Raw genomic sequence first — 27,265 nt, forward strand, 5'->3', positions numbered from 1 at the left:
CCATCTTCCTTGGTGATTATTTAAATCCTTACTCTTGCAGACCTCTCCTTTCCAGCTCAACAAATGACTTTAAACTTCTATGAAAAGAGATGTGAACTTCCTCCATTTCTTGCCATCAGATCTATAAACTAAGCCTAGATCTGTAACTGTCTTTTTTTTTTTTTTTTTTTTTTTACCACCTTGTATTTTCCATTATAATAGAAGTGGCATCTCTGCTTCTAAAGACAGTCTTCCTCCCGTGCTCTGGATTTTTTTTTTTTCCTGTCTCAAGGAGCAAGTCACTTTCATTCTACACCATTGAAATCTCTTTGCCAAGGTCTCTGCTGATCTCCTTGTAGATAAATCAAATGGATACTTTTTGGTCCTTATCTTACTTGAACTTGTAAAGAGGGTTTGACTCTTCTTAATACCTCTCGTGTGATTTCTGAGTTCTGTGCTTAAAAAAAATTTCCTAATTCTCTAAGTGCTCTCTTCTAGGTTCCTTTATTTTTATTTTTTTTTAAAGTTTTGTTTATTCATGAGACACAGAGAGGCAGAGACATAGGCTGAGGGAGAAGCAAGCTCCCTGCAGGGAGCCTGATGCGGGACTCGATCCCAGGACTCCGGGGTCATGGCCTGAGTTGAAGGCAGATGCTCAACCACTGAGCCACCCAGGTGTCCCTTTTTGGTTCCTTTAATTGCTTGTCTTCAGTTTGCCCGTAATTCATTGGTTCACTACAACGTTCCTAAAAAAAAAAACCAATTCTGTGTGTAACAGTGATTCACTATGTAAAGGATTTGCCAGGGTAGAGGATAGGATTGATAGGGTTTTGAGCAGATGCATAGCTGAAATAATTTGTGGGGTGCTTCTGATTTTCCTTCTATATGAATGAGACAACTGTAAAGGAGAAGCATTATATGATTCTTCTGATGGACAATCAAATCCTGAAATGCCAAGTCCAGTTTCCAGTATTCAGCCTTCATTGTGTTTGATCTTTGACACTACTACCCACTTACTTTCTCTAAACCATCCCTTGCCATTTTTCCTTGTCTTCTTTTTTTTCCCTCTGAATGCTCTTTAGTCTCCTTGATTGCTTTCATTTTCTCCATCTCCTTCGAAAGTTTTGTTTTCCTGGCTTCTGAACTTCTTCTCCATTTCCCTCTTTTTGTACATAGAGACAGAGAGAGAGAGAGGCAGAGACACAGGCAGAGGGAGAAGCAGGCTCCATGCAGGGAGCCAGACGTGGGACTCAATCCCGGGTCTCCAGGATCACACCCCATGCTGAACGTGGCACTAAACTGCTGAGCCACCGGGGCTGCCCTGTGGTCAGTTTTTTAAGATACCTACTTGTTATGTCCCCTGGCTTACACAGTTCCTGGAAATTTAACTGTTGACTCTCAGGAGCCAGCAGGAGCCAGTTCCAGCACACCACCGTGTGACTAATTCCTTTTCAGTCATCCTCCATGATGCTGTCAGAAACTAAAACACAAATGACAGTGCTGTTTCCTGTCTTTAACCTCAATGGGATATAGTCTAAACATTTGAGAAGTCATACCAGTCGCTTTTTAAACTGCCCTCAGTCTTCCTTTGGAACTTCAATTTTCTATCATTCTTGTCCCTTCTGCCCAGCATACACACAGTGTGATCTAGACACATTGACGTCGGTGGTGCCCTTATTTCTCAAAATATGCTATGGCATTTGCTGCCTCTAAACCTTCTTGGAGTGGCCTTCTTCACTTGGCTGCCTTGAAGAATCTTTAATCCTGAAAATTCCTTGGCAAACTGGAAGGAAATGAGGTTCCCAGAATTAAGGCCAAAGTAGCAGCTTTCCTTTCACTTTAAGAGTCGTCAAGAATGAGTCTTTGCCCTTTGCAGAATGCTACTTCCAGCAGGTATATAGATGAATTCATCCATTCAACCTGTATGGAACACCTACCATGTGTCAGACGTTGTTCAGGCTCTAGGGACATGGGAGTAAAGAAAACAAAGCCCTTGCTCTCATGGAGTGTACTTTTTAGTGGATAGAGACACTACAAGTTTTCTTGTAAGGACTCTATTTTGCTGGTTAGTTTTATAATTTCTTCAGGGTGATCTTACCTGTATCTATCACATGGGTCAAAGATAGTGGTTTTATACCTACAGTGAGCTCACTTCTACGTAACTTTTTAACTCTTAACTCTATTTATCTTTTACCTATAGATTTTTGGGTTTCTGTACGGAAAGATGCCTTAGCATCTAGCATCACTTCTTTTTGTTTATTAAGGCTGTGTTTTAAGCATAGTCTCCCTTTCTACTTACTTATTTCGCCCATATATCCCTAATTTCAGTAATATCTATAAGTTTGTATTTGCCTACTTTTATTATAATTCCAGAATCACTTTATTGTGACAGCATTTGTGCATTGGAGATACAAGAGATCATAAATATCAAATATAGTGAATTGGTTTGTTGTCATTGTCAGTGACCTTGTTTTCTTGCATTAAAGCCTGCAGTTAGTAGTTAATTTTTAACCTTCTACTTAATATGTTCCTTTTGACTCACTGGTAAAAGTTAACTGTTCGTAGTGTAATATAGGGGTTTATAGTGTGGGCTCTGCAGCTAGGGTGCCTGAATTAAAATCTCAGACAGGTTGGACAGGTTGCATGCCCTGTCTTCACCTGTCTCTTCATCTGTGAAATGGGGGAAACAATAGTTGATAGTTCGAACAGAGTTGTGTGAGGATTGAATGAGTTAATATGTTTAAAGTGTGTAGGTCAATGCCTGGCCCACAGTAAGCTCTCTGTGAATGTTACCATTACTTCTCATTTACAACAGTTCTCCATGTATAAAAAGACTCAGAGTATGTTATTTATGATTATACTTGTTCTGTTGTGTGCTGTGGTTTATTGCAGTGCAACTAGTATTTAAAGAGTTTGCTTATTTTTTTCTAGAGTGTTACAGTGATTTTTTAAATGAAGACTTTGATGTCAAGACTTATACTTCCCAGTCTATCCATCAAGCTGTAATTGCTGAACAACTAGCAAAACTTGCCCAAGGAATCAGTCAGTTGGATAAAGAGCTACACCTACAGGTATTTTCAATCTTTTGGATCATCTGGCTTCTTCAGCCTACAGTGATAATTTATCACTTTGTAATCCTTTTATTATTTAATCTAAACATGTATTTAAATGAGGAAATGTGCAACTTATGAGTGTGGCTTATTTCTCAAGGTATGTTTTTGCAAAGTTTTCCATAAACTACTTTTTGTTAGTTGAAAAAGGAACATACCCCTCTCTCCAAAAGTATTTGGTCATCCCTTGTTTGCCCCACCTAATTGATGTGCAGTGACTATAGGTGGGTGAAAAATAGGAAGTCTTTGGTAAAAATAATAGCAAATGAAATTTTGGAAGTAGAACAGTGTAAGGGACGCCTGGGTGGATCAGTGGTTAAGTGTGTCTGCCTTCAGCTCAGGGTGTGATCCCGGAGTCCTGGAAATGAATTAAAAAAAAAGAACAGTGAAAGACATATTGGGAAGTTCACATTGGCGCTTCCCCCTTTATGAACACAAAGTGTATCATTTGCTGAAATTCTAGAAAGTTGATAAATTTGTGGTAGCTAGAACACAGTATGGAGAATTAGGAGGTGGCTCTTTTTTTTTTTTTTAAAGATTTTATTTATTTATTCATGAGAGACACACACACAGAGAGAAGGAGACATAGGCAGAGGGAGAAGCCGGCTCCATGTAGGGAGCCTGATGTGGGACTTGATCCTGGGACTCCAGGATCATGCCCTGGGCCAAAGGCAGGCGCTCAACCACCAAGCCACCCAGGCATCCAGGAGATGGGTCTTAATCTCAGCTGTGCTATTACCTTTCCTATCAGTTAATGTCTTTGAGTTTTGCTTTTAACAAAGGAAATCTATTAAATGAGTTGGAGTGAATAAGGAGGAACAAATGACGGTGGAAGATCTTAAGAGTTCCTTCCTCTTCTAAAATTCTATAATTTTATGGGGAGTTTTATAGTATACTTCCTGGTGTTGGCTTTTGTCTGTTGAGTAGGCACTTGACAAATATTTAAATGAGTGAAAAAAATGCATGAGTATATGGACTGTTTACCAGAAAACTTGGATCTGTTATAAAATGAGACATGTTCACTTAAGTTTTTTGTGCTGTACTTTATCAATCAAAAGAGTAGCTTAGGACTAGGATGACTTCTAGGATTCCTTTAACTTTATATATTATATATTTTAATTATACATTTAATTATATATTTTAATTGTCAGGATTTGCATTAGGCTATGGGGATAGAAGAATGAACATATTTTCCAGCTCTCCAAGGACTCACCGACCAATGGCAGATACAGACAGAAATAATGACAGGCAAGTGATGCCTGTTTTATTTAGACTAGTACAAAGTGTTCATAAAAGCAGAAGAGAATGCACTTTGCCTAGGGTTCTCAGGGGTGGCTTTTTCTAAGAGCCACCTGAAATTCTTTTTTATGGTTGGTATTTTCTTTCTTTTGCAGGTTTTTATTTAAATTCCAGTCTGTTAACTATGATGTATTATTTGTTTCAAGTGTAGAACTTAATGATTCATCAGTTAGATACAACATCTAGTGTTCATCACAAATGCCCTCCTTAATCTCCATCACCCATTCTCCCCCTACTTCCCCTCCAGCAAGCCACAGTTTGTTCCCTATAGTTAAGAATCTGTTTCCTGGATTGCCTCTCTGTTTTTTTTCCCCTATGCTCATCTGTTTTGTTTCTTAAATTCCACATATGAGTGAAATCATATGGTATTTGTCTTTCTCTGACTTAATTTGCTTAGCATAATACTCTAGCTCCATCCACGTCGTTGCAAATGGCAAGATTTCATTCTTTTTTATGGCTGAGTAATATGATTAGTATTTTCTTTTTCCTTGCATGCAGTACCTTCTTTGCAGAAATCAATAAAGACGAAAAATTTATTTAACATCTCTTACAGGGGACAAATTACACTTACAATAGTTTGGAATATAGAGTAGAGGCCTAGAATAAGATCTGAACCTGCTATAATTGTTTTTCTGCAGAAGCAAAATTGGGATAATGATAATCAAACCCATAAAAAAATCTTTTTAAATATCATTGAGGTGATTAATATAACAAAAGATGTGTTGAGGTATGTATTAGTTGGAGCATAGGACAAGAAATAGAAACCACTCTAGGTATTTAAAGTAGGAAGATGTTTAATACTGAGGACTGGATGCTTCTGAAGTCAGTGGACTGAGTTGAAAGATCTACCTTCATAGATGCAGTGTGGAGGCCTAGAAACTCCAGCCATTACCTCCTATACCACTGCTGCAATTCTGCCTTGGGGTATCTAGTAACTAAATTCTAGAATGATTGATATGGTTATTCCAACCATCTCTAAATTCTCAGGTCTCAGGACCTTGCTCATTACTAGCTGAAACAGTAACAGGAAGATAGCTTTCCTTTCCTTTCTGTCTTCCAGATCTCTTGAAAATTCATCCAGCTGGCTGAAGGGGAGTTTATGAAAGTGTATGTAGCTTTAGGATTTTCAACATTTCCAAAGTATTCTTCACACAGGAGAAAGAATAGAGAATTAAAATTAGTCTTGTTAGGATGCATAGATAAATTGATGACCATATCAGGGGACTGGGGAGAATTCAGACATACTCTGGCAATCTTAACAGACATAGGAGACCAAAAAGTAACACTTATTTTAGATGGATGTGAGAGAGAGGGACTTGATAAAATAAGTGATACCTGATATAGGACAATGTGGAGGTTCCAGTGAATGAATCCTTGCTGACTAGGAGCTTCAGTTTACAGCCTGGATAGGAAACTCCCTATTCATTGGAATAAAAGTACAAAATGATAAGGACTCTTGCATTACTCTAAAGATTTGCATGGTTTCTTGATGTATCTAGGAATTTCTTACACGTGGTCTTTAATTCTTAAACTTTTTGGGTTTTTGATGTCATTCACATTGCCCTAATTTTCATAAAAAAAAAAAAATCAGTCTTGCACGGGGATTTTTCCCATGACCCTAGGAAACTGAAAGCAGAGAGATACTCAGGAATAGTTGGGTACTGACTCTGCTTTATCTTTTCAGATTAGAATGTGGTCTTGATGATGCTGAATTAAGTTCAAAAACTAAGAGAACCTAATGTTTGAAAACATTCTTTATGGGAAAAGCATACAACAGCATGGCAAGAATTAGCCTGAGTTTTTTTTTTGTTGTTGTTGTTTTTGTTTTCTTTTAGTTTCAATTTTGGCACAACTCCCCATGCTCCTTCCATTAGGAAAGCAAGGGGATAGTGAAAAGGCTGTGTCTTTTTTGGCTCTATGTCGAACTATAAGCATGTTTGTGTTTCTGCTAATAACTCATCTCAAGTATACCTTTATCACCTGTATACTTTTCTTTTGTGTTAGTGTTTGCGCCTTCCCGTATGGAGGGAGACCTTTAGTTCTACCTTGTGGCTATAAAGAAAAATACCTAATACTTACAGCAAATTCTTGGTTTTCAGGTTGTTGCAAGACATGAAGATTTGCTAGCACAAGCAACTGGGATTGAGTCTTTGGAAGGTATGTTTCCATTAAGTAACTGTAAGTTAGATGGAGCTAGAGCAGGGATTGGCAAACTTTTACTGTTAAGGGTCAGATAGTAAATACTTTAGACTTTGCAGGCCATACCATTTCTGTTGCAATTACTAAACTCTGTGGTTGCAGAGTGAAAGCAGCCAGGTAATATGTAAGTGATTGTGGCTGTGTCCCAACAAAACTTGAATAAAATTTTGTTGACCTCTGAGCTAAACTGTCTGCATTCAAATCCTTGCTTTGTCACTTAATAGATATGTGACTGTGAACAAGTTATTTAACCTTTGTGTGCCTCCCTTTTATCTATAAAGGAGGAGTATAAAAATATTCCTGTATGGTGCTATTTTGAGGACTAAGTGAATTAGAAAAATGGTTAGGACAATCCTGGTGCATAGTTAGTGCCTCTATAAAATCAACAGAAAATTGTTAATTAGCAAAAACATCAATACCACCAGAGTGAGGAATAGTGGAAGTAGGCTTGAATACTTTTCTTATTTTTGGCTTTCTTTGAAACTTTTTCAATGAGAGTATAATAGAATAATGATGGATTGGAGACTCCTGTGGCTCAGTCAGTTAATCTTCTGACTCTTGATTTTGGCTTAGATCATCATCCCAGGGGATTAGACCCCGAGTTGGGCTCCGTGCTCAGTTCGGAGTCTGCTTGAGATTCTTGCTCTTCCTCTCCACCTCACTCAACTTGCCTGTGCGTGCATACTCTTTCTCTCTAAATCTTAAAAAAAAAAAAAAAAAAAAATAGGGGATCCCTGGGTGGCTCAGCGGTTTAGCGCCGCCTTCAGCCTAGGGTGTGATCCTGGAGACCTGGGATCCCTTGTTGGGCTCCCTGCATGGAGCCTGCTTCTCCCTCTGCCTCTCTCTCGCTCTCTCTCTCTCTCTCTGTCTCTCATTGATAAATAAATAAAATCTTTAAAAAAATAATAATAATTGGGATTTTTTTAATGAGCCTTACTATTTTTGATTGGCTAAATCCTTTTTTTTTTTTAGATTTATTTATTTATTCATGAGAGACAGAGAGAGAGAGCGAGAGAGAGGCAGAGACATAGGCAGAGGGAGTAGCAGGCTTCCTGCAGGGAGCCCAGTGTGGGACTCTATCCCAGATCCTGGGATCACACCCTGAGCCAAAGATAGACGCTCAAGTGCTGAGCCACCCAGACATCCTGATTGGATAAATATTTTATGAATTTTTCATCCTATCTTGATTTAAATTCAATTACATGTTATAAATACGGAATGTTTAAGTGATTTTCCCTATGTTGATCAAATTCTTGAGGAAGAGGGATATTACTTTCTGTGATGCAATATTCTTTAATGCTTCCCCTAGTATTTCTTTTTTTTAAATATTTATTTATTTATGATAGAGAGAGAGAGAGAGAGAGAGAGAGAGAGAGAGAGGCAGAGACACAGGAGGAGGGAGAAGCAGGCTCCATGCAGGGAGCCCGACGCGGGACTCGATCCAGGGACTCCAGGATCGTGCCCTGGGCTAAGGACAGGATCAGCTAAACCGCTGAGCCATGCAGGGATCCCCTCCCCTACTATTTCTTACACACTCAAAGGTATTAGCTTATTCTCAGCATGTATGCTGTTTCTCAGACATCCTAATGAAGAACTTAGTATTTGGGAGAATGATAGTTCCTTACTTGAGTATTTAGGATGATTAGCAGACTGTTTTCTTGGGAAAACTCAGAAGCTCTAAGTACTGACCACTTGCAATTGGAAATTATTTATTTTTAATCTCATAATATTTTATGTGTTTCTGGAAGCAAAGTAAATATCCTGTTTTATTGTTGAATTTTTTTTAAACAAATGGTGATTTTTTCATTTGTCAAACCCATAAGGATGGCTGGTAGTACATTGATTCTGAGTGTATTTAGGTGTAGATGCATCATTGCAACAGAAATAGTTCTCATTGTGGTTTTCTTAAATGCAGTTAGGTCTGTAATGTGCTTATTTTTCCAAAATGCTTTTCAGTGATTATAATATTTAAAATAAATGGTTAGACTGAATTAGAATGACTATCCATTGGATAAGTATATGAGGTACAAAGGCTGCCTTCTCTGAGTTCTTGTGATAATCTGAGCATCTTTTCTGGATTATTTGAACATAAAACATCAAAGTATGATTTAGTATTCATTTTGGCATGGTGTGGATTTCGAAGCACTTAATGTTGAAATGGCCGAAGAATAAGTGTGAACTGTATTTGGAAACGAATATTATGCCAACTTCTGCTTCGTCTGCTTTTTTCCCCAAATATTTAAATTTTTTGCCACATAAGTAGTTTGGAATTACTTCTATTGAACCTAATTTGTTAAAAATTAACCCCTATTTGTTTTCATTCATTTATTCATTTAAATGTTAGTTGAGAATTTGCTAGGTTCCCAACAGCTATAACAAAGATAGAGTCCCTGTTCTTATGGCATTTAGAGATATATTTAATTAACCCTATTGTATTGAAAAGAGATGTCCTCATTCCTTCCTTCATTTGTTCACTCAAACAGTAACTGAGAGCTTTTTAGGTCCTGTGGACCTGGAACTATAGAAGTCACTGTTCTCATGGAATTAATGTTCTTCTAATGTGGGGAAGCAGACAAAATTCCCACATATGGGAAAATTCAAATATTTTTAAGTCCCATAAAGAAAATAAAATGGATGATTGGGTTAAGGAAAGGGAGCAAGGATAGTCAGGGGAGGCCTTTTTGAGAAGATGACATTTGAGCTGAGAACTCAAATGGTAAGGTAGGAATTAGCTTGGGATGTACAAGGGGCAGAATGAAGGCCGGTATGAGGGGAATTTAATGAATTAAGGAAAGAATTATAGATGAGGTTCTTGGAAAAGAAGTTTGATTTTCATTCTAAATGCACTGATAAACCATTGGAAGGTTTTTTTTTTTTATTATTAGGGGTATGTTGTGTAAGATTTATGCTGTAAAAGCTTTTTCTGATGGCTCTGTAGGACAGTAGGAGTAGAATCAGGGGTATCAATTTAGAAGATACTAGAAGATTAGAGTTGAGTTGATGGTGCTCTGGATTAGAATGGTAGATGTGAAGAGAGGGAAATGGGTGGGATAAAATGGGGGCATAACTAATAGGGTTTGGTAATGGAGATGAAAGGGTAAAGGGGACAAAAGTCACCAAGTGTGATTCCCAAGATTTTAGTCTGAAAAATGGGATAAATGATGGTATAGGAAACTGAGATGGGTCAGAATGGAGAGGATTATAATTTTGATGGGGAAGGGTGGAACAGAAGTTATCTTGGGCATCTTAAATTTGATATGAGAAAGTTCAAGTGCATAGGTGTGTGTGTGTGTGTATGTGTGAGTGTGTGTGTGTGTATACATAGGCAGGCAGGCATAGGTCAAATCTGTCTATGTAGATGTGTGTACATATGTGTGGATGTGTATGTATAAGATTGGTATTTTATTGAACAGATAGTATTTAAAACACCAGGATTGGGTGAAATTCTTAAGAGAGATTGTAGATGGAGAAGTGAAACTGGCTGAGCATCAGATCTTGGAGGACTCTAGCAGAGGAGGAACTGCTAATGTAATAGGAAGAAGTGGGGGATCCTTGGGTGGCTCAGCGGTTTAGAGCCTGCCTTTAGCCCAGGGTGTGATCCTGGAGTCCTGGGATCGAGTCCCACCTCGGGCTCCCTGCATGGAGCCTGCTTCTCCCTCTGCCTGTGTCTCTGCCTCTCTATGTCTCTCAAAAATAAATAAAATCTTAAAAAAAAAAAAAAGTAATAGGAAGAAGCCCAGGGAGTGTGACAACTTGGCACCCTAGAGAAAAAGAATATTGTTGGGAGGGATGGTGTGACTATGTTTTGAATTTCAGAGGATTTGAGCAAGGTAAAGACAGAACCGACAGTAGAATTTGGCACCTTGGGGATTTCTGGTGACCTCTATAAGATCTGTTTTGGTGGAGTGTGTATGAAAGTCTATTTGAGAGTGCCTTGTGGAGAGAATAAGATGTAAGGACATGATGATAACAAGCGAGAGCAGTTCATTCTTGGAGGTCTAAGATCAACGAGCCATAAAACTAGCAGAAAAATGGGAATCTTCCGGTTGGATTCTATTCTAGTCCAATCTTAGTATTGGACTAAGCCATACTAAAGCCTATTTGTACCTGATAATGTTTATTAGTTCTAGTATTACTTCATCTAATATATGACAGAGTTATAGAACTAAGTAAATAAACCTAAGTTTATTTAGAATACTATGTTTTTAAACTATGGCTATGCCTGTTAAATGTAAGAACTGAGTTTTAAAGAATGGAGTTCAAAATAATTACAACTGTAATATTGAAAAGCTTGTTATCAGGTATGTAAAATAGTAAAATTAAGATCTATCTTCCTGAAAATACTCTTACAGTTTTGTAAAAAGTTAACCATCATGTTGTGTATGTGGAGAGTAAAGGTAATACTATCCTTGCCATCCATGTGTATGATTTATCTAGCATATAATGAAGTTAACAAACATTCATTGCCATTGGAAGTAGTCTGATTTAGGCTCAGGTCATACAGTAGTGAATGAGAAATGTACTTTCCCTAACCTCCAGGAATTTATAGTCAGTGAAAGAGTAAAACATTAAACAGATATAAAAGCGGATATGTAATTACCTAATGGGATTAGTGCCATGAAGGAAATGTATGCTAAGGAAGGAAATAACAAGAAAATCTAAATTAGTTGGGGGATCTTTTAGTGATTGTTTCTGTTAAACTGAGGCTTTAGGAACAGTGGGTGTTTATCTAGTAGGAGGTTGGGGGTGCGGTGAGGTGTTGGAGAGAAAGTACACCATTTCCAGGTGGCGCAGGGCTGTGGACTTCAGTTTTGACATGGAAGCAAAGGGGAGACCATGTAAGGGTTTTAGGGAATATTGTGCTACAGTTTACCCCTTTAAAGTGCCCTCAGGCTCCTTCTTTTGTGACTAGTACAATACATGAACATGAAACTTAGCCATTGTAAAGTATGTAATGTAGTAGCATTAATTACATTACAGTGTTGTGTAGCCATTACTATGTGGTTCCAGAACTTTTTAATCACCCAAAGTGGAACACCCTATGCTCCTTATGCAGTCACTCTATTTGTCAGACTTCTTTACTGGAACAAGGATTGGAGGAGGGGACTAGTTAGAGGCTTTAACAATAGTGCAGGTAAAAGATACCGGTTGCTTAGGTTATGATGGTGGCAGAAAAAAAAATGGGAATTTTTCTATGGGTATGGATATATATATGATTTTTTTCTTTTAATATATATATTTTTTGCCCGATTGGAGCCCTTGTAAATTTGTAAAGTAACGAAAGCTGTTATGTTTTCCTAGGTGTTCTTCAGATGATGCAGACAAGAATTGGGGCTTTACAGGGAGCTGTTGATAGGTACTGTTGTTCATTTTGTAAATAAGTGGAGTAGAAAGAAATTTAACCATTGATATTTTGAAGATGTTTTTATCATTACTCTTCTCTTTTTTTTTCTTTAGGATGAAAGCAAAAATTGTGGAACCATACAATAAAATAGTAGCCCGGACTGCACAACTAGCAAGACTTCAGGTGGATTCTCACCTTTCATTTCTTTATACTTTATTATTCATTTTTTTAAATAAGTGGACAAATTTCAAGAGAATGAATTCTGAGGAAATAAGGGTATATGAAAGCAAAGGGGGAAATACTAAAGAACTTTAAGATACCCAGGTTGTGGTATGTTTGTTTGTTTGTTTGTTTGTTTTTGAGAGGGTGGGAGAGAGAGAGACTCTTAAGCAGGTTCCATGCCCAGCGTGGAGCCCAACATAGTAGGGGGAGCTTGATCTCTTGACCCTGAGATGGTGACTTGGGCTGAAATCAAGAGTCGTTTGATTAACTGAGCCACCCAGGCACTCCAAAATACACAGTTTAAAAGAATGCAAATCTAAACTATTGAAGTGAATTATTTTCATTCTTAATATGACAGTGGATAATCATTTACTAACTTATTTAGATTCAAATTATTTGTTCAATAGGGAACAGGAAGAAACCTAACATTAATGCTGTGCTCAAATGTAAGGAACCCAAACTTCTAACTTGTTCTAATAGGAGTATTTGTGCATTTTGGGGGAAATTTGATTTTTGACCAGAATTTAGTGATTTTTGTGGCTGTTATTTTTCCAGATATTTTTCTGTTCCTCCCCTTTCCTTTTGGGACTATAATTACACATGCACTAGGCATCTTAAGACTGTCTCATAGATCACTGGATTCTCTGTTCATTTTTTTCCATAGTCTTCTTTTCCATGTGTGTTTTGTTTTGGTTAATTTTTATTGCTTTGTTTCCAAGTTCACTAATTATTTCTTCTCTACTGTTTAATCTGCCCCTAATCTTGTTCAGTGTATTTTTCATTTCAGACAGTTTTGTTTCATCTGTAGAAGTTTGATTTGGGCCTTTTCTGTACTTTTCATTAATCTACTTAACCTTTTGGACATATGGAATGTTATTAAGATAACTATTTTAATGTCTTTGCTAACTTATAGAGTGTGCCAGTCATACCATAGTCTAGGTTCAGAACATTTCCCATCACCACCAAAAAGATGCCCCCAGGTCTGTTGGCCATTGTCTTATTTCATTTGGGCTGCTAGAACAGGATATTATAGACAGGAGAGCTTATAAACTACAGAAATTTCTTTCTCACAATTCTGGAGGCTGGAATTCTGAGTCCTGCCTGCTCATGTTCTAGTATAGGCCCTCTTTTGGGTTGCAGATAATCATTTTCTCTTTTAATTTTTTAAATTAAGTTTTTAATTTTAATTCCAATATACCTAACATAAAGTGTTCTATTAGTGTCAAGTCTACAATATAGTGATTCAGCAATTGTATATATTACTCAATGCTCATCATGATTAGATAGGCATTGTTGTATTCTCAAGTGGCAGACAGGACAAAAAGAGATCTCTGGAGTCTCTTTTACAGGGCACTGATCCCATTCATGAGTTGTTTGCTTTCATGACTTAGTCATCTCCCAAAGGCCCCACTTCCTAATTTCATCACATTGGGGGTTAGGATTTTAGTACATGATTTTTTTTTTAATCGTTTCATTTTTCTTTTTTCATCATGTTAAGTGTACTCTTTAATCCCCATCACAGATTTCCCCCTTCTGCCCACCTCCCTTCCCTCTGGTGACCATCAGTTTTATATAATTAAGAGTCAGTTTCTTGCTTTCTTTCTCTCTTTTTTTTTTCCTTTGCTTGTCTATTTTCTTAAATTCCACATGAGTGAGATTATATGGTATTTGTCTTTCTCTGACTGACTCATTTCATTTAACATTATAGCTCCATCCATGTTGTTGCAAAAGGCAAGATTGTAACCTTCAGTCTGTTCCAGTTGTCTCTACGTATTCCCACTCCCAGTTCTAGGCAGTCGCTCATCTGTTTTCTGTCACTATTGATTTGCTTTTTCTGGTCTCATTTCATACAAATGGAATTGTACAAGATAGAGTCTTTTGTGTCTGGCTTTGTTTACTTTGCCTAATGCCTTTGAGGTACATCCATGTTGTAGAATGTCTTCAGTAGTTCATTTTTTTTTTATTTCTAAATTGTGTTCAGTTTTATGGATGTAACACATTTTGTTTCACCAGTGAATGGATATTTGGATTATTTCTAGTTACTTGCTTTTATGAATAATGCTGTCATGAACATTTGCTTACATGTATTTGTGTGGACCTGTGCTTTCATTTCTCTTAGGTAGTTTTCTAAAAATGGAATTGGTAGGTTGTATGGTAAGCTTAATTTTTTAAGGAACTGCCATATTGTTTTCCAAAGTGCCTATACTATTTTATATTTCCATCAGCAGTGTAGGAGAATTCTAGTGTCTACACATACTTACCAACACTTTTTCTCTCTTTCTTGATTATGGGCCTTCTAATGGGTGTACAGTGGTATCTCATAATTTTAGTTTACATTTTTTACATGACTAATGTTGAGTGTCATTTCATATGCTCATTAGTATTTCTTCTTTAATTAGTCTATTCATATATTTTAGACATTTTAAAGTCAGGTTATCTTAGTTATAGTTTTTTTATTGAATAATAATTGACACACAATGTTACATTGGTTTCAGGTGTACAGCATAGTGATTCATCAGTCTGTATATTATACTGTGTTCACCACAAGTGTAGCTAACATCTATCACTGTATAACACTATTACAGTACCATTGACTGTATTCTCTATGCCACACCTTTCATCCCAGTGATTTAACTCATTCCATAACTGGAAGGCCATACCTCCCACTCCTCTTCACTAATTTTGCCCATCCCCTCACCTCCCTCCTGTCTGCTGACCATTGCTGTGTTTTCTGTATTTATAGGTCTGTTTCTGATTTTTCTGTTTATTTATTTGCTCTTTTTTTTTTTTTAGATTCCACATATAATTGAAATCATATAATATTTGTCTTTCTCTGTTTGACTTATTTTACTTAGCATAACACACTCTAGGTCTACCCAAATTGTTGCAGATGTCAGGATTTCATTCCTTTTTATGGCTACATAAATATTCGTGTATGTGTATGTATACATACCACATCTGCTTTATTCATCTATCAGTGGATGCTTAGGTTGCTTCCATATCTTGGCTATTTCAAATAATGCTACAGTGAAAATGGGGTGCATATATCTTTCTGAATTAGTGTTTTTGTTTTCTTTGAATAAATACCCAGTTAGGAGTTGGGTTGTTTTTGGGTTTTGTTTTGTTTTGTTTTTACATATTATGTTACAATATATGATTTGCAAATATTTTCTCCCAGTAAACAATATGTTTCCAGTCTGTGGCTTGATTTTTCATTTTTAGTGGTATCTTTTGAAACAGAAAAATTGTAAATTTTGATGAAGTCCAAATTATCAAATTTTCTTTTATGGATTGCTAGCACCATTACTTAAGAACAACTTTTCCTGTTGAATTTTTTTGTTGCCTTCATAATAATTAACTTTATATGTGTGGGATTATTTCTGGACTCCTTACTCTTGTCAGTTGATCTAATTTTTTGCCTTTATAGTAATATACTAGTCACTCTCTTGATTGGAAAAGGATACTATTTTAGTATCTTTGCAATTACATATGAATTTTAGAATCAGCCTATCAATTTCTATTAAAAAGCTGATTAGGATTTTGATTGGAAATGTACTATATCCATAGTATAGCTTGGGGAGAATTGACAACAATATTAAATCTTCCAACTCATGAATGTGGTGTCTTTACATGTATGTAGGTCTTCCTTTATTTCAGCCATATTTTGATTTCAGTTTTGCTAAATTTACCTTTAAATGTTTGGTTTTGTTACTGTACTAAATGGTATTTTTTTAAAAACTCTATTTTCTTATTGTTCATTGCTATTTTATATAGAATTGGTTTTTGGAAATTGACTCTATAAAGGAAATAATGAAGGGTTTTAAGAATGAGTTTTCTTCTCATAAAGTTAGTAGACATTGTATGACTTAATGCCAATATTGTTTGAAGATAAAGAATATAGATAAGATAATGAGGGATTGATAATTGAGCAGCTCTAATTTTTGGTAAGCCATCGGAACATCTCCTGTGAGAGAGATTGTGTTAGTGTTGGCAGAGAATACAAAGATGGGTGGTTTGGGGATCCCTGGGTGGCGCAGCGGTTTGGCGCCTGCCTTTGGCCCAGGGCGCGGTCCTGGAGACCCGGGATCGAATCCCACGTCGGGCTCCCGGTGCATGGAGCCTGCTTCTCCCTCTGCCTGTGTCTCTGCCTCTCTCTCTCTATCTGTGTGATTGTCATAAATAAATAAAAATAATTAAATAAAAAATATTTAAAAAAAAAAAAACAAAGATGGGTGGTTTGGTACTTGTTTTCAAAAAGTTTTCATCATGGTTAAAGGAAATATGAAAGCTATACTAACTTTAATGTCAAAATAATAAGTATTCAGAGGAGAGAGAAAGTATATGCAGTTGGATTATTTTATGAAGTGTTTAATGCTTAAAAAATAGTATTTGAGATGGGCTTAAAGAAATAAGCTGTTGGGATCCCAGGTGGCTCAGTGGTTTAGCACCTGCCTTCCGCCAGGGCGTGATCTTGGAGTCCTGGGATTGAGTCCCACATCAGGCTCCCTGCATGGGGCCTGCTTCTCCCTCTGCCTGTGTCTCTGCCTCTCTCTCTCTCTCTCTCTGTGTCTCTAATGAATAAATAAATAAAATCTTAAAAAAAAAAGTAAGTTGTTGACAGCTTTGAAGTACATCTTTAAAAATAAATGCAGTTAATAAGGGTTTTAAAGGATAGGTAGGATTTGGGTATGCTAAAAATGAAAGTAGGCAATTAGAATATAACAGAGGCATGATCTCTCTCTGTGTGACTATCATAAATAAATAAAAAAAATAAAAAAATAACAGTAACAGAGGCATGAGGTGGAGGCTTGTAGAGCATATCCAGAGAATGACAATGAAAGTGTGCATTAAAAGGATTAACTCCAGCCATTTCCTCTTGTCCGTCCTTCTTATTACTTCTATCGGCCTCCTCCTACACTAAAGACAGATCTGGTTCAGTTATCTTTTTAGTGAGAGTTTTTACATCATGGTTTCTGGCTTTAGTGCCCATAGTAATCCACCCACTCATCCATCCATTGTTCTGTCCTCACTCTTTGAGTTTCTTTTCTTTTTTTTTTTAAGATTTTATTTAATCATAAGAAACACAGAGAAAGAGGCAGAGACACAGGCTGAGGGAGAAGCAGGGTCTCTGCCAGGAGGCTGATGCGAGACTTGATCCCAGGAGTTTAGGATCATGCCCTGAGCTGAAGGCAGACGCTCAACCACTGAGCCACCCAGGCATCCTTCTCTTTGACTTTCTTAACTCCGTTTATGATCTTCATCTGAACTCTACCTGAGCCATCTACACTCATGATTACACAATTCACCTCTGAAATCCAAAACTCTTATGGTCCATTTTTTTTTATACCTCCCCTGATTTTCCAATTTACCCCAGATCTGTTTGGGTTTTTTTTTTTTTTTGGAATAGCTTTATTGAACTATAATTCACGTAAGTATACAACTAAATTTTCTCCACATACTGCTCCCTCTGACTCTCCGAATTTGGTCTGTAACTATACGTTTCTTTGTCTTTCCCACCTAAATCTTATTCAAGCTTTTTATTAAGTAATATATAAATTATAATTAATTTTTTAGTCTGAAATTATATCTTTAACTTTTATAGATATAAGTTAGAGCTGCTGTTCAGAAAAATGTTTTTATATTCGTTTATATCATATTTGCCACCTTTAGCTAGAGTTATCATTACTATCTTCTGATTCTTGTGTATTTTCTTGTAATACTGTGACTTTTCAGTTGTTAAAAGACCTTTAATGTTTAGATACAAGCACAAAATCTATTAAGAACCTAACAGGAAGTGTTTAATGGGTTAGGCTTCTGTGAGTTGGACAGTGTTGGTTTGGTCTGTAACACAGGTTTGTTATGCATTGCACTTACATTATGACTTCAATATGAATACTTCTGATAGAATTTTAATATCTGGGGGTTCTCTTGAATGAAGAATTTACATCACCTATATTTTATTTTAGTTTTTTTAAAGATTTTAAGTAATCTCTACTCCTAACATGGGATTCGAACTTAGAAACTTGAGATCGAGTTGCATGCTCTACTGACCCAAGCCAGCCAGGCATCCCTCATCACTTATATTTTAGAAATTTCTAGTTTGTCTTTTAGGTTTATTAAATAGTAATTCATTAACATTAAGTAATCTTATCACTTTAAATGTTTAGGGATTATTTATGTAAATAAGTTAAAACTTAAAACTTACAAATTCAAGAAATTCTGTTGCCCCAGACATTTAAACACTAATTACAAACTTAACGAAATTCTTTTTTTAAATCAATTATTTATTTATTTTAAATCAATTAATTAACATATGGTATATAATTAGTTTCAGAGGTAGAATTTAGTGATTTATCAGTTGCACATAACAGTCAGTACCTGGGGCACCTGAGTGGGTCAGCCGATTAAGTGTCTGGCTTCACTTCAGGTCACGATCTCAGGGTCCTGGGATGGAGTCCTGCATTGGGCTCCCTACCTAACAGGGAGTCTGCTCTGCCTCTTTCCACTCATGCTCGCTCTCTCTCTCTCAAATAAATGAAATCTTAAAAAACAAAACACTACCACCCAGTGCTTATTATATCAGGTGCTCTCCTTAATGCATAGCACCCAGTTACCCCATTCTCCCACCTCGTCCCCCCACATTCTTTTAAACATTAAAAAAAATAATAAATTTGGGGACACTTGGGTGGCTCAGTGGTTGAGTGTCTGCCTTCAGCTTAGGGTGTGATCTGGGATCTGGGATCAAGTTCTGCATCCAGCTTCCTGCGAGGAGCCTGGTTCTCCCTCTGCTGTGTCTCTGCCTCTTTCCCTCTGTGTCTCTCATGAATAAATAAATCTTAAAAAAAATTAAAAATAAAAATAAAGGGATCCCTGGGTGGCGCAGCGGTTTGGCGCCTGCCTTTGGCCCAGGGTGCGATCCTGGAGACCCAGGATCGAATCCCACGTCGGGCTCCTGGTGCATGGAGCCTGCTTCCCCCTCTGCCTGTGTCTCTGCCTCTCTCTCTCTCTCTCTCTGTGACTATCATAAATAAATAAAAAATAAATTTTAAAAAAATAAAAATAAAAAGTTTGATATATTTTCTTTTTAAAAAATAAATAAAATAAAATTAAAATTTTAGTTAACATACAGTGCAATATTGATTTCTGGAGTAGAATTCAGTGGTTCATCACTTACATACAAGACTCAGTGCTCATGATAAGTGCCCTCTTTAATACCCATCATCATCTAGCCCATCCCCTACTACCTTCATCCATCAACCCTCCGTTTGTTCTCTGTCATTAAGAATCTCTTAGGGCTTGTTTCCCTCTCCTTTTTTTCTTTTCCCTCTTCCCGTATGTTCATTTGTTTTCTTTCTTAAATTCCACATGAGTGAAATCATATAGCATTTGTCTTTCTCTGGCTGACTTATTTCACTTAGCATAATACACTCTAGCTCCATCCATGTCATTGCAAATGGCAAAATTTCATTCTTTTTGATGGCTGAGTAATATTCCAGTGTTTGTGCAGGTGTGTTCGTGTATGTGTGTGTGTTTATTTACCACGTCTTCTTTATTCATTCATCAGTTGATGGACATTTAGGTTCTGTCCATAGTTTGGCTATTCTTCTTCTTCTTCTTCTTTTTTTTCTTTGAAGATTTTATTTATTCATGAGAGACACCAGAGAGAGGCAGAGACACAGGCAGAGGGAGAAGCAGGCTCCCCACAGGGAGCCTGATGTGGGACTCGATCCCAGGACCCTGGGACCACTCCCTGAGCTGAAGACAGATGCTCAACCACTGAGCCACCCTGGCATCCTTTGGCTATTGTTGATAATGCTGCTGTAAACATCAGTGTCCATGTATCCCTTCAAATCTGTATTTTTGTATTTTTTTAGATATCTACTGGTGTAATTGGCTGTAGTTCTATTTTTACATTTTGAGGAACCTCCATACTGCTCTCCAGAGTGGCTGTGTCCATTTGCATTCCCACCAACAGTGCAAGAAGGTTCCCTTTTCTCCATATCCTTGCCAACACTTGTTGTTCTTGTGTTAATTTCAGCCGTCCTGACAGGTGTAGGATAGTATCTCATCATGGTTTTGATTTGTATTTCCCTGATAAGAGATGTTGAGCATCTTTTCATGTGTCTGTTAGCCATCTGGATGTCTTTTTTGGAAAAATGTCTGTTCATGTCTTCTGCCCATTTCTTAACTGGGTTATTTGTTTTTTGGGTATCAAGCCTGATAAGTTCTTTGCAGATTCTGGATATTAGTCCTTTATTAGATATATTGTTTGCAAATTTCTTTTCCCATCCTTTTAGTTTTGTTGATTGTTTCCTTTGCTGTGCAGAAGCTTTTTATACTGATGAAGTCCCAATTTTTCATTGCTTTTATTTCCCTTGCCTGTGGTGGTGTGTCTAGTAAGAAGTTGCTACGGCTGAGGTCAGATATTTCTGCCAGTGTTTCTTTCTAGGACTTTGATGGATATTCCTGTCTCGCATTAAGGTCTTTCATCCACTTTTAATTTATTTTTGTGTATGGTGTAAAAAAGTGGTCCAATTCCAGTCTTCTGCATGTTGTCCAGTTTTCCCAACATCATTTGTTGAAGATACTGTCATGTTTCCATTGGGTATTCTTTCCTGTTTTGTTGATTCGTTGACCCTATAGTTGTGGGCCCACTCCTGGATTCTTTATTCTGTTTCATTAACCTTTGTGTCTGGTTTTGTGTTATGAAAGAAATTGAAGAGGACACAAAGAAATGGAAAAGCATTCCATGCTCATGGACTGGAAGAACAAACATTGTTAAAATGTCTATCCTGGGGATCCCTGGGTGGCGCAGCGGTTTGGCACCTGCCTTTGGCCTAGGGCGTGATCCTGGAGACCCGGGATCGAATCCCACGTCAGGCTCCCGGTGCATGGAGCCTGCTTCTCCCTCTGCCTGTGTCTCTGCCTCTATCTATCTCTCTGTGACTATCATAAGTAAATAAAAAAAAAAATTAAAAAAAAATGTCTATCCTGCCCAAAGGAATCTACACATTTAATGGCAATCCCCATCAAAATACCACCAACATTTTTCACAGAGCTAGAACAAACAGTCCTAAAATTTATGTGGAACCACAAAGGACCCTGAATAGCTAAAGCCATTCTGAAAAAAGAAAAAACTGGAGGCATCACAATTCTGGATTTCAAGTTATGTTACGAAGCTGTAGTCGTCAAGACAGTTAATACATTTTATTTAATGCTTTAAACACCTTCAAGAGCATATTGCAAAACATATGTAGTGATTACATTCAGACCAAGACTGGTAACAGAAGCGCAAATACTATCGATTAGTTTTTTTGGAATAATTATCTTCTTAATCTTATTCCATTTTTTTTCTTCTTTAGTATTGGTTTTTTCCTTTAGGATTGTAAGAGTCTTACAGTATCTAAACAAACAAAAATTTCTATCTCAGATCAGCAGTGTTCTTCAGTTAATTTATTTATGGTTATGGCATGGCACCTGGTTTAATAGTCTAAGGTGATATAGCCTCATTAGCCTGAGGCCCTTAATTAAGTTTCACTTATTACATCGTATGATTTTTATTCTTTGCATTTTGTTTAGATTGTGCATTTTTAAAACTTGGTGTATTCAGAAATATTTTTAGTTTTGCCTATCAGTTGTATCATTGCTTGTATCATTGTTATGTAGATTGACTTTGTTGAAAAAAACAAAAAATGTATCTTAGCATATGTCATTATAATTAACAGATTCATCTAAAAGAGATATCATCTAGACAGGAATTGGCAAACTTTTTTTGTAAGTGGCCATGTAGTAAATATTTTAGGCTCTTGGGGTACTATATCTCTGTTGCAACTATTCAACCAAGTTGTAGTGGAATTGGTTGTATTTTGATATAATTTTATTTACAAGATGAGGCGGAAATTTTATTTTTGGCTCTTGGTTGCTAATTTTTGTTCTGTACAGTGTAGACCTGTTTTCTTTGAGACATTCAGTTAATTAATCAGTTTCAAATGGGATCATGACCTAAGCTGAAATCAGGAGTCAGCCACTTAACCCACTGAGCCACCAAGGTGCCCTATCTTCTAATTAGTTTTAGTTGCTGTACTCCTGTTGATGCTCAAGCTATCAGTTTGATTAGTTGGAATCTTTTCAAATTGGCTCTGTTTTTTCAGGGAGCCATTGTGATTTTTTGGAAGTATCTTTGTTCTTTGGGGATTACAGAATGTTCTAGACCTATGCTGATGCTTTTTTCTGGAAGAAACAGGATTAACTAACTGCTGTTTTTTTTTTTTTTAAGTAAATAATATTATAAACCAGAATTTAAATGTAGGGGAATTGATGTGAATTGATGTTGTTAGCAACTTTTTGTGATGTGCCTAGGAGAAGTTATTTTTTAATGCTCATTAACTCACATTGATTTTTTTTTGTATTAACATTGAAAAGTTTGCCATCTTAATCATTTTTAAGTGTACTGCTAACTATATATGCACATTGTTGTATAACAGATCTCCAGAACTTTTTCCTCTTGTAAAACTGAAACTCTGAAAGCCTTAAATAAAAATTTCTCTTTCTCTCTCCTGTCTTCCCTTTTGGTGCCTACCTTTCTACTTTCTGTTTCTGTAATTTTGACTAGTTTAGTTATTTATATGAACAGAACATTCAGTATTTATCCTTTTGGTTTATTTCATTTAGCATATTGTTCTTGGGGCTCATCTGTGTTTTAGCACATGGCAGGGTTTCCTTTTTCTTTAAGAATGCATAGTATTCCAGGACACCTGGGTGGCTCAGTGGTTGAGGGGCTGCCTTGGGCTCAGGAAGGATCCTGGGACTGAGTCCAGAGGCCCATATAGACTTCTCCATGGGGAACCTGTTTCTCCCTCTGCCTAGGTCTCTGCCTCTCTCTATGTCTCTCATGAATAAATAAATAAAATATTTAAAAGAGAAGGAATGCATAGTATTCCATTTGTGTATATGGACCACATTTTCTTTGTTAATCCATTGATGGACATCAGGGTTGCTTCCACCTCTTGACTTTTATGAAGAATGCTGCAGTGAACATGGATGTGCAAAATATCTCTTGAAATCCATCCTTCTTTGAATTGCTTTGGAGATACCCCAGACCACATGGTAATTTTATTTTTAATTTTTGTGGATCCTCCATCCTATTTTCAGTAGTGGCTGCACCAGTTTGCATCCCCACTAGTAGTACCCAAGGTTTCCAGGTTTTCTGCATCTTCATCAGTACTTTTTATTTTCTGTTCTTTTGGTATTGGCCATGCTGATGGATGGAAGGTGGTATCTCATAGTGGTTTTGACTTGTATTTCTACTATGTTGAGTGATATGAAGCATCTTTTCATATGCTTGTTGGCCTAAGTATATCCTAGGAATGCGATTGCTAAGGTTATGGGATTTCTGATCTTTAGCTTTATTATGTACTGCCAAACTATTTTCCCAAATAGGTATACTCATGCATACCAGCAGTATATGAGTTGGCATTAGTTTGTATCATTGCCAGCATTTAGTGTTGTCAAACTTTTAAATTTTTGTCAATATTTTGAGTGTGTGATGGTTTCTGTTTCGATTTTCAGGAATTACCAAAGAGACTGAATACCTGAGATAAGTTCTTGCTTGTGTGTTTCACATATCCCTTTGTGCTTGTTTTTCTCTTTCTTTATAATATCTAGAGGGATAGAAGTGAAATTTATCATTTTTTCTTTTAGTGTTGGTGTTTAGTTTTGTTTTGTCTTAAGAGACTTTCTCTACCCTGAGCTCATGAATATATTCTGTACTGTTCTTTGTCATATGTTTTGGTCTGTAATATACCTGAAATTGTTTCTAAGTTTACTGATCTATTTTTTTAAAATTTATTTTTATTTTATTTTATTTATTTATGATAGTCACAGAGAGAGAGAGGCAGAGACATAGGCATTTCTTTTCTTTTCTTTTCTTTCTTTCTCCTTCCTTCCTTCTTTTTTTTTTTTTTTTTTTAGTAATTTTCTAGTTTTAAGTAATCTCTACATCCAACATGGGGCTTGAACTCACAACCCCAAGATCAAAAGTCACATGCTCTACCAACAGAGCCAGCCAGGCGCTCCTAAGTTCATTTTCTTTCTTCCAGAGATCACAGTTCTGTGCTATCTGTTGTTCAGTGTCTGAAATAATTTCATATATTTTGCTCAATTTTCTAGTTGCTTAAGATGGGAGTGTAAATCCAGTCTATCATTCCATCATGTTAGAAGTTGCTTTCAGTTTTAAAGCATGTAAGTCACGTGCAGGTGACTTACATGCTTTAAAATTCACCACTTTAGGGGATCCCTGGGTGGCTTAGCAGTTTAGTGCCTGCCTTTGGCCCAGGGCATGATCCTGGGGTCCCAGGGCATGATCCTGGGGTCCCAGGATCGAGTCCCACATCGGGCTCCCTGCATGGAGCCTGCTTCTCCCTCTGCCTGTGTCTGCTTCTCTCTCTCTCTCTGTATCTCTCATGAATAAATAAATAAAATCTTTAAAAAAAATTCACCACTTTAAAGTGTATTTTTAAATGTAAAGTGAGTGGTTTTTACTGTTTGCACAAGATTATGTAACTAGCATGTCTAATGTCAAAACATTTTCATTATCCCGAAAAGAAACTTTATGCCCATTAGTAAACACTCCCCTTTACCCATTCCCCACCAACTCTCCAATCTGCTGTTTGTCTCCATGGAATTGCCTGTGCTGGACATGTCATTTCACACATCACACATTTTGTGGCATTATTTGTCTGGCTTCTTTCACTTAACATAAATGCTTTCAAGGTTCATCTTTGTTGTAGTATGTTTCAATACTTCATTCCTTTTTAAGATCAAATAATGTTACATTTTATGGATATACAACATTTTTGTGTATCTATTCAATTTGTTTTCCCATTACTTGATAGATATTTGGGTTGTTTCCACGTTTTGACTATGATGAGGAAGAACTGTTATGAATATTTTTGTATAAGCTTTTCTTTTTTAAGATTATTTATTTATTCATGAGAGACACAGAGAGAGAGAGGCAGAGACACGGGCAGAGGGAGAAGCAGGCTCCATGCAGGGAGCCCGATGTGGGACTCAGTCCCGGGACACCAGGATCATGCCCTGGGCCAAAGGCAGGCGCTCAACTGCTGAGCCACCTAGGAGTCCCTATTTTTGTATAAGTTTTTATGTAGACATACTATTTTTGATTATCTTGGCTGTTTACTTGGGAATATTTATTCATAAGGTCACATGCTTCCTCTTGTTTAATGTATCAAATTAATATGTCTACAACCTTAAACTTATATGATGCTATATGTCAATCATTTCTCAATCTCTGGAAAAAGAAACTTCTGGAGGAATGCCAAACTATTTTCCAAAGAAGCTGTACATTTTCCATTCCTACCAGTAAGGTGTGAAAATTTTAATCTCTTTATTTCTTACCATCACCTTTTTTCTTTTTAATATAGCCATCTATGGGTATGAAGTTGTACCTCATGGTTGTTTTCTTTTCTAGTTACTTTTTAAAGAATATTTTAATTTATTAATTTGAGAGAAAGAGAGTGACCACAAGCAGGGTGGGGAGCCTGAGGCGGGGCTTGATTCCAGGACCCTGAGACCGTGACCTGAGCTGAAGGCACGTGCTTAACCAACTGAGACACCTAGGCTCCCCCCTTCATGGTTGTTTTATTTGAATTTCTCTAATGGCTAAAGATACCGAACATCTTTTATTGTGCCTATTGTCCTTTTTAAAAAAATCATTTTATTTTTTTACAGTGTGTTACTAGTTTCAGGTATGCAGTACAGTGATTCAACAATTCCATGCATCGCCCTGTGCTCATCACAATAAATGCACTTCTTAATCCCCATCACCTATTTAACCTATCCCCCTACCCACCTCCCCTCTAGTAACCATCAGTGTTGATGGGAATGCAAACTGGTACAGCCACTGTGGAAAATATTATGGAGGTTCCTCAAGAAGTTAAAAATAGAATTAACCTTATCATCCAACAATCGCACTAATGGATATTTACCCGAAGAATAGAAAAACACTAATTCAAAGGAGATGTGCACCCCTATGTTTACAGCAGCATTATTTACTATAGCCAGAATATGGAATCAACCCAAGTGTCCTTCAGTCAGTGATGGATAAAGAAGATGTGGGGGGATCCCTGGGTGGCTCAGTGGTTTAGTGCCTGCTTTCGACCCAGGGCCTGATCCTGGAGACCCAGGATCAAGTCCCATGTCAGGCTCCCTGCATGGAGCCTGCTTCTCCCTCTGCCTGTCTCTCTGTCTCTCTCTCTCTGTGTCTCTCATGAATAAATAAAATCTTAAAAAAAAAAAAGATGTGGTATATATACACATGAAATATTAGCCATAAAAGGAATGAAATCTTACCATTTGCAATGACATAGATGGAGCTAGAAAATATAATGCTAAATGAAATAAGTCAGTCAGAGAAAGACAAATACCATATGCTTTCATTCATATGTGGAATTTAAGAAACCAGACAAGCAAAGGGAAAAGGAGAGACAAACCAAGATACGGACTGTTAATTATAGTGCCTATTAGTCATTTGTATATCTTCTCTGAAGAAATGTCTATACAAATGTTTTGCTCATTTGAAAAGTTGGTTAACTATTTCCTTCTTCTTCCTTTTTTTATTCTTTATTATTTTCTGCACTTTGAAGGTATCACTCCATTATGTTCTGGCTTCTATTTTAGTTGTTGAAAAGCTTTCATTCTGACCTGGACTTTTGAAGGTAATCAATAGTTTTCCTCTGGCTTAGTTTTCCTCTGGCTTATTTTAGGATTTTCTCTTGTTTTTGATTCCCTTCAGTTTCAGAATGTGGTTCCTTTTTATTTGTCTCAAGTGTAATTAGTTTTTCTTCTTCCATCTGTTTATCTCTTTCATCATTTCTAAGCCATGATTTCTTCAAATATATATCATTCTTTCTCTCCTTTGTCTGTAGAATCTGATTAAATGTATGCTCAACTTTCCTTGTCATCCATGCCATTTACTCGCTTTTCCTTATTTATGTGTTTTTATCTTTCCTGGACTTTTTTCTGATTATGTTTCCATTTCACTAATTCTTTAGCCAATGATAGCCTGGGTTAAACTAATCTCTTATTTTGCTAA

The 27,265-nt window shown here is 36.8% G+C and overlaps 1 protein-coding gene across 1 annotated transcript in view; it reads left to right on the top strand.

The window, feature by feature from the left end:
• COG5 (component of oligomeric golgi complex 5) overlaps positions 1-27,265 on the top strand; it is a 282,416-nt gene that overhangs the window by 1,780 nt on the left and 253,371 nt on the right. The window contains exons 2-5 of the mRNA XM_055300749.1: positions 2,911-3,050; positions 6,488-6,545; positions 11,889-11,943; positions 12,045-12,114. Of these exons, the coding sequence (XP_055156724.1) occupies positions 2,911-3,050; positions 6,488-6,545; positions 11,889-11,943; positions 12,045-12,114 (323 nt within the window). The remainder of the gene's footprint in view (positions 1-2,910; positions 3,051-6,487; positions 6,546-11,888; positions 11,944-12,044; positions 12,115-27,265) is intronic.

The sequence above is a fragment of the Nyctereutes procyonoides genome, unplaced genomic scaffold (assembly GCF_905146905.1).
Source record: "Nyctereutes procyonoides isolate TBG_1078 unplaced genomic scaffold, NYPRO_anot_genome, whole genome shotgun sequence".
Taxonomy (NCBI): domain Eukaryota; kingdom Metazoa; phylum Chordata; class Mammalia; order Carnivora; family Canidae; genus Nyctereutes; species Nyctereutes procyonoides.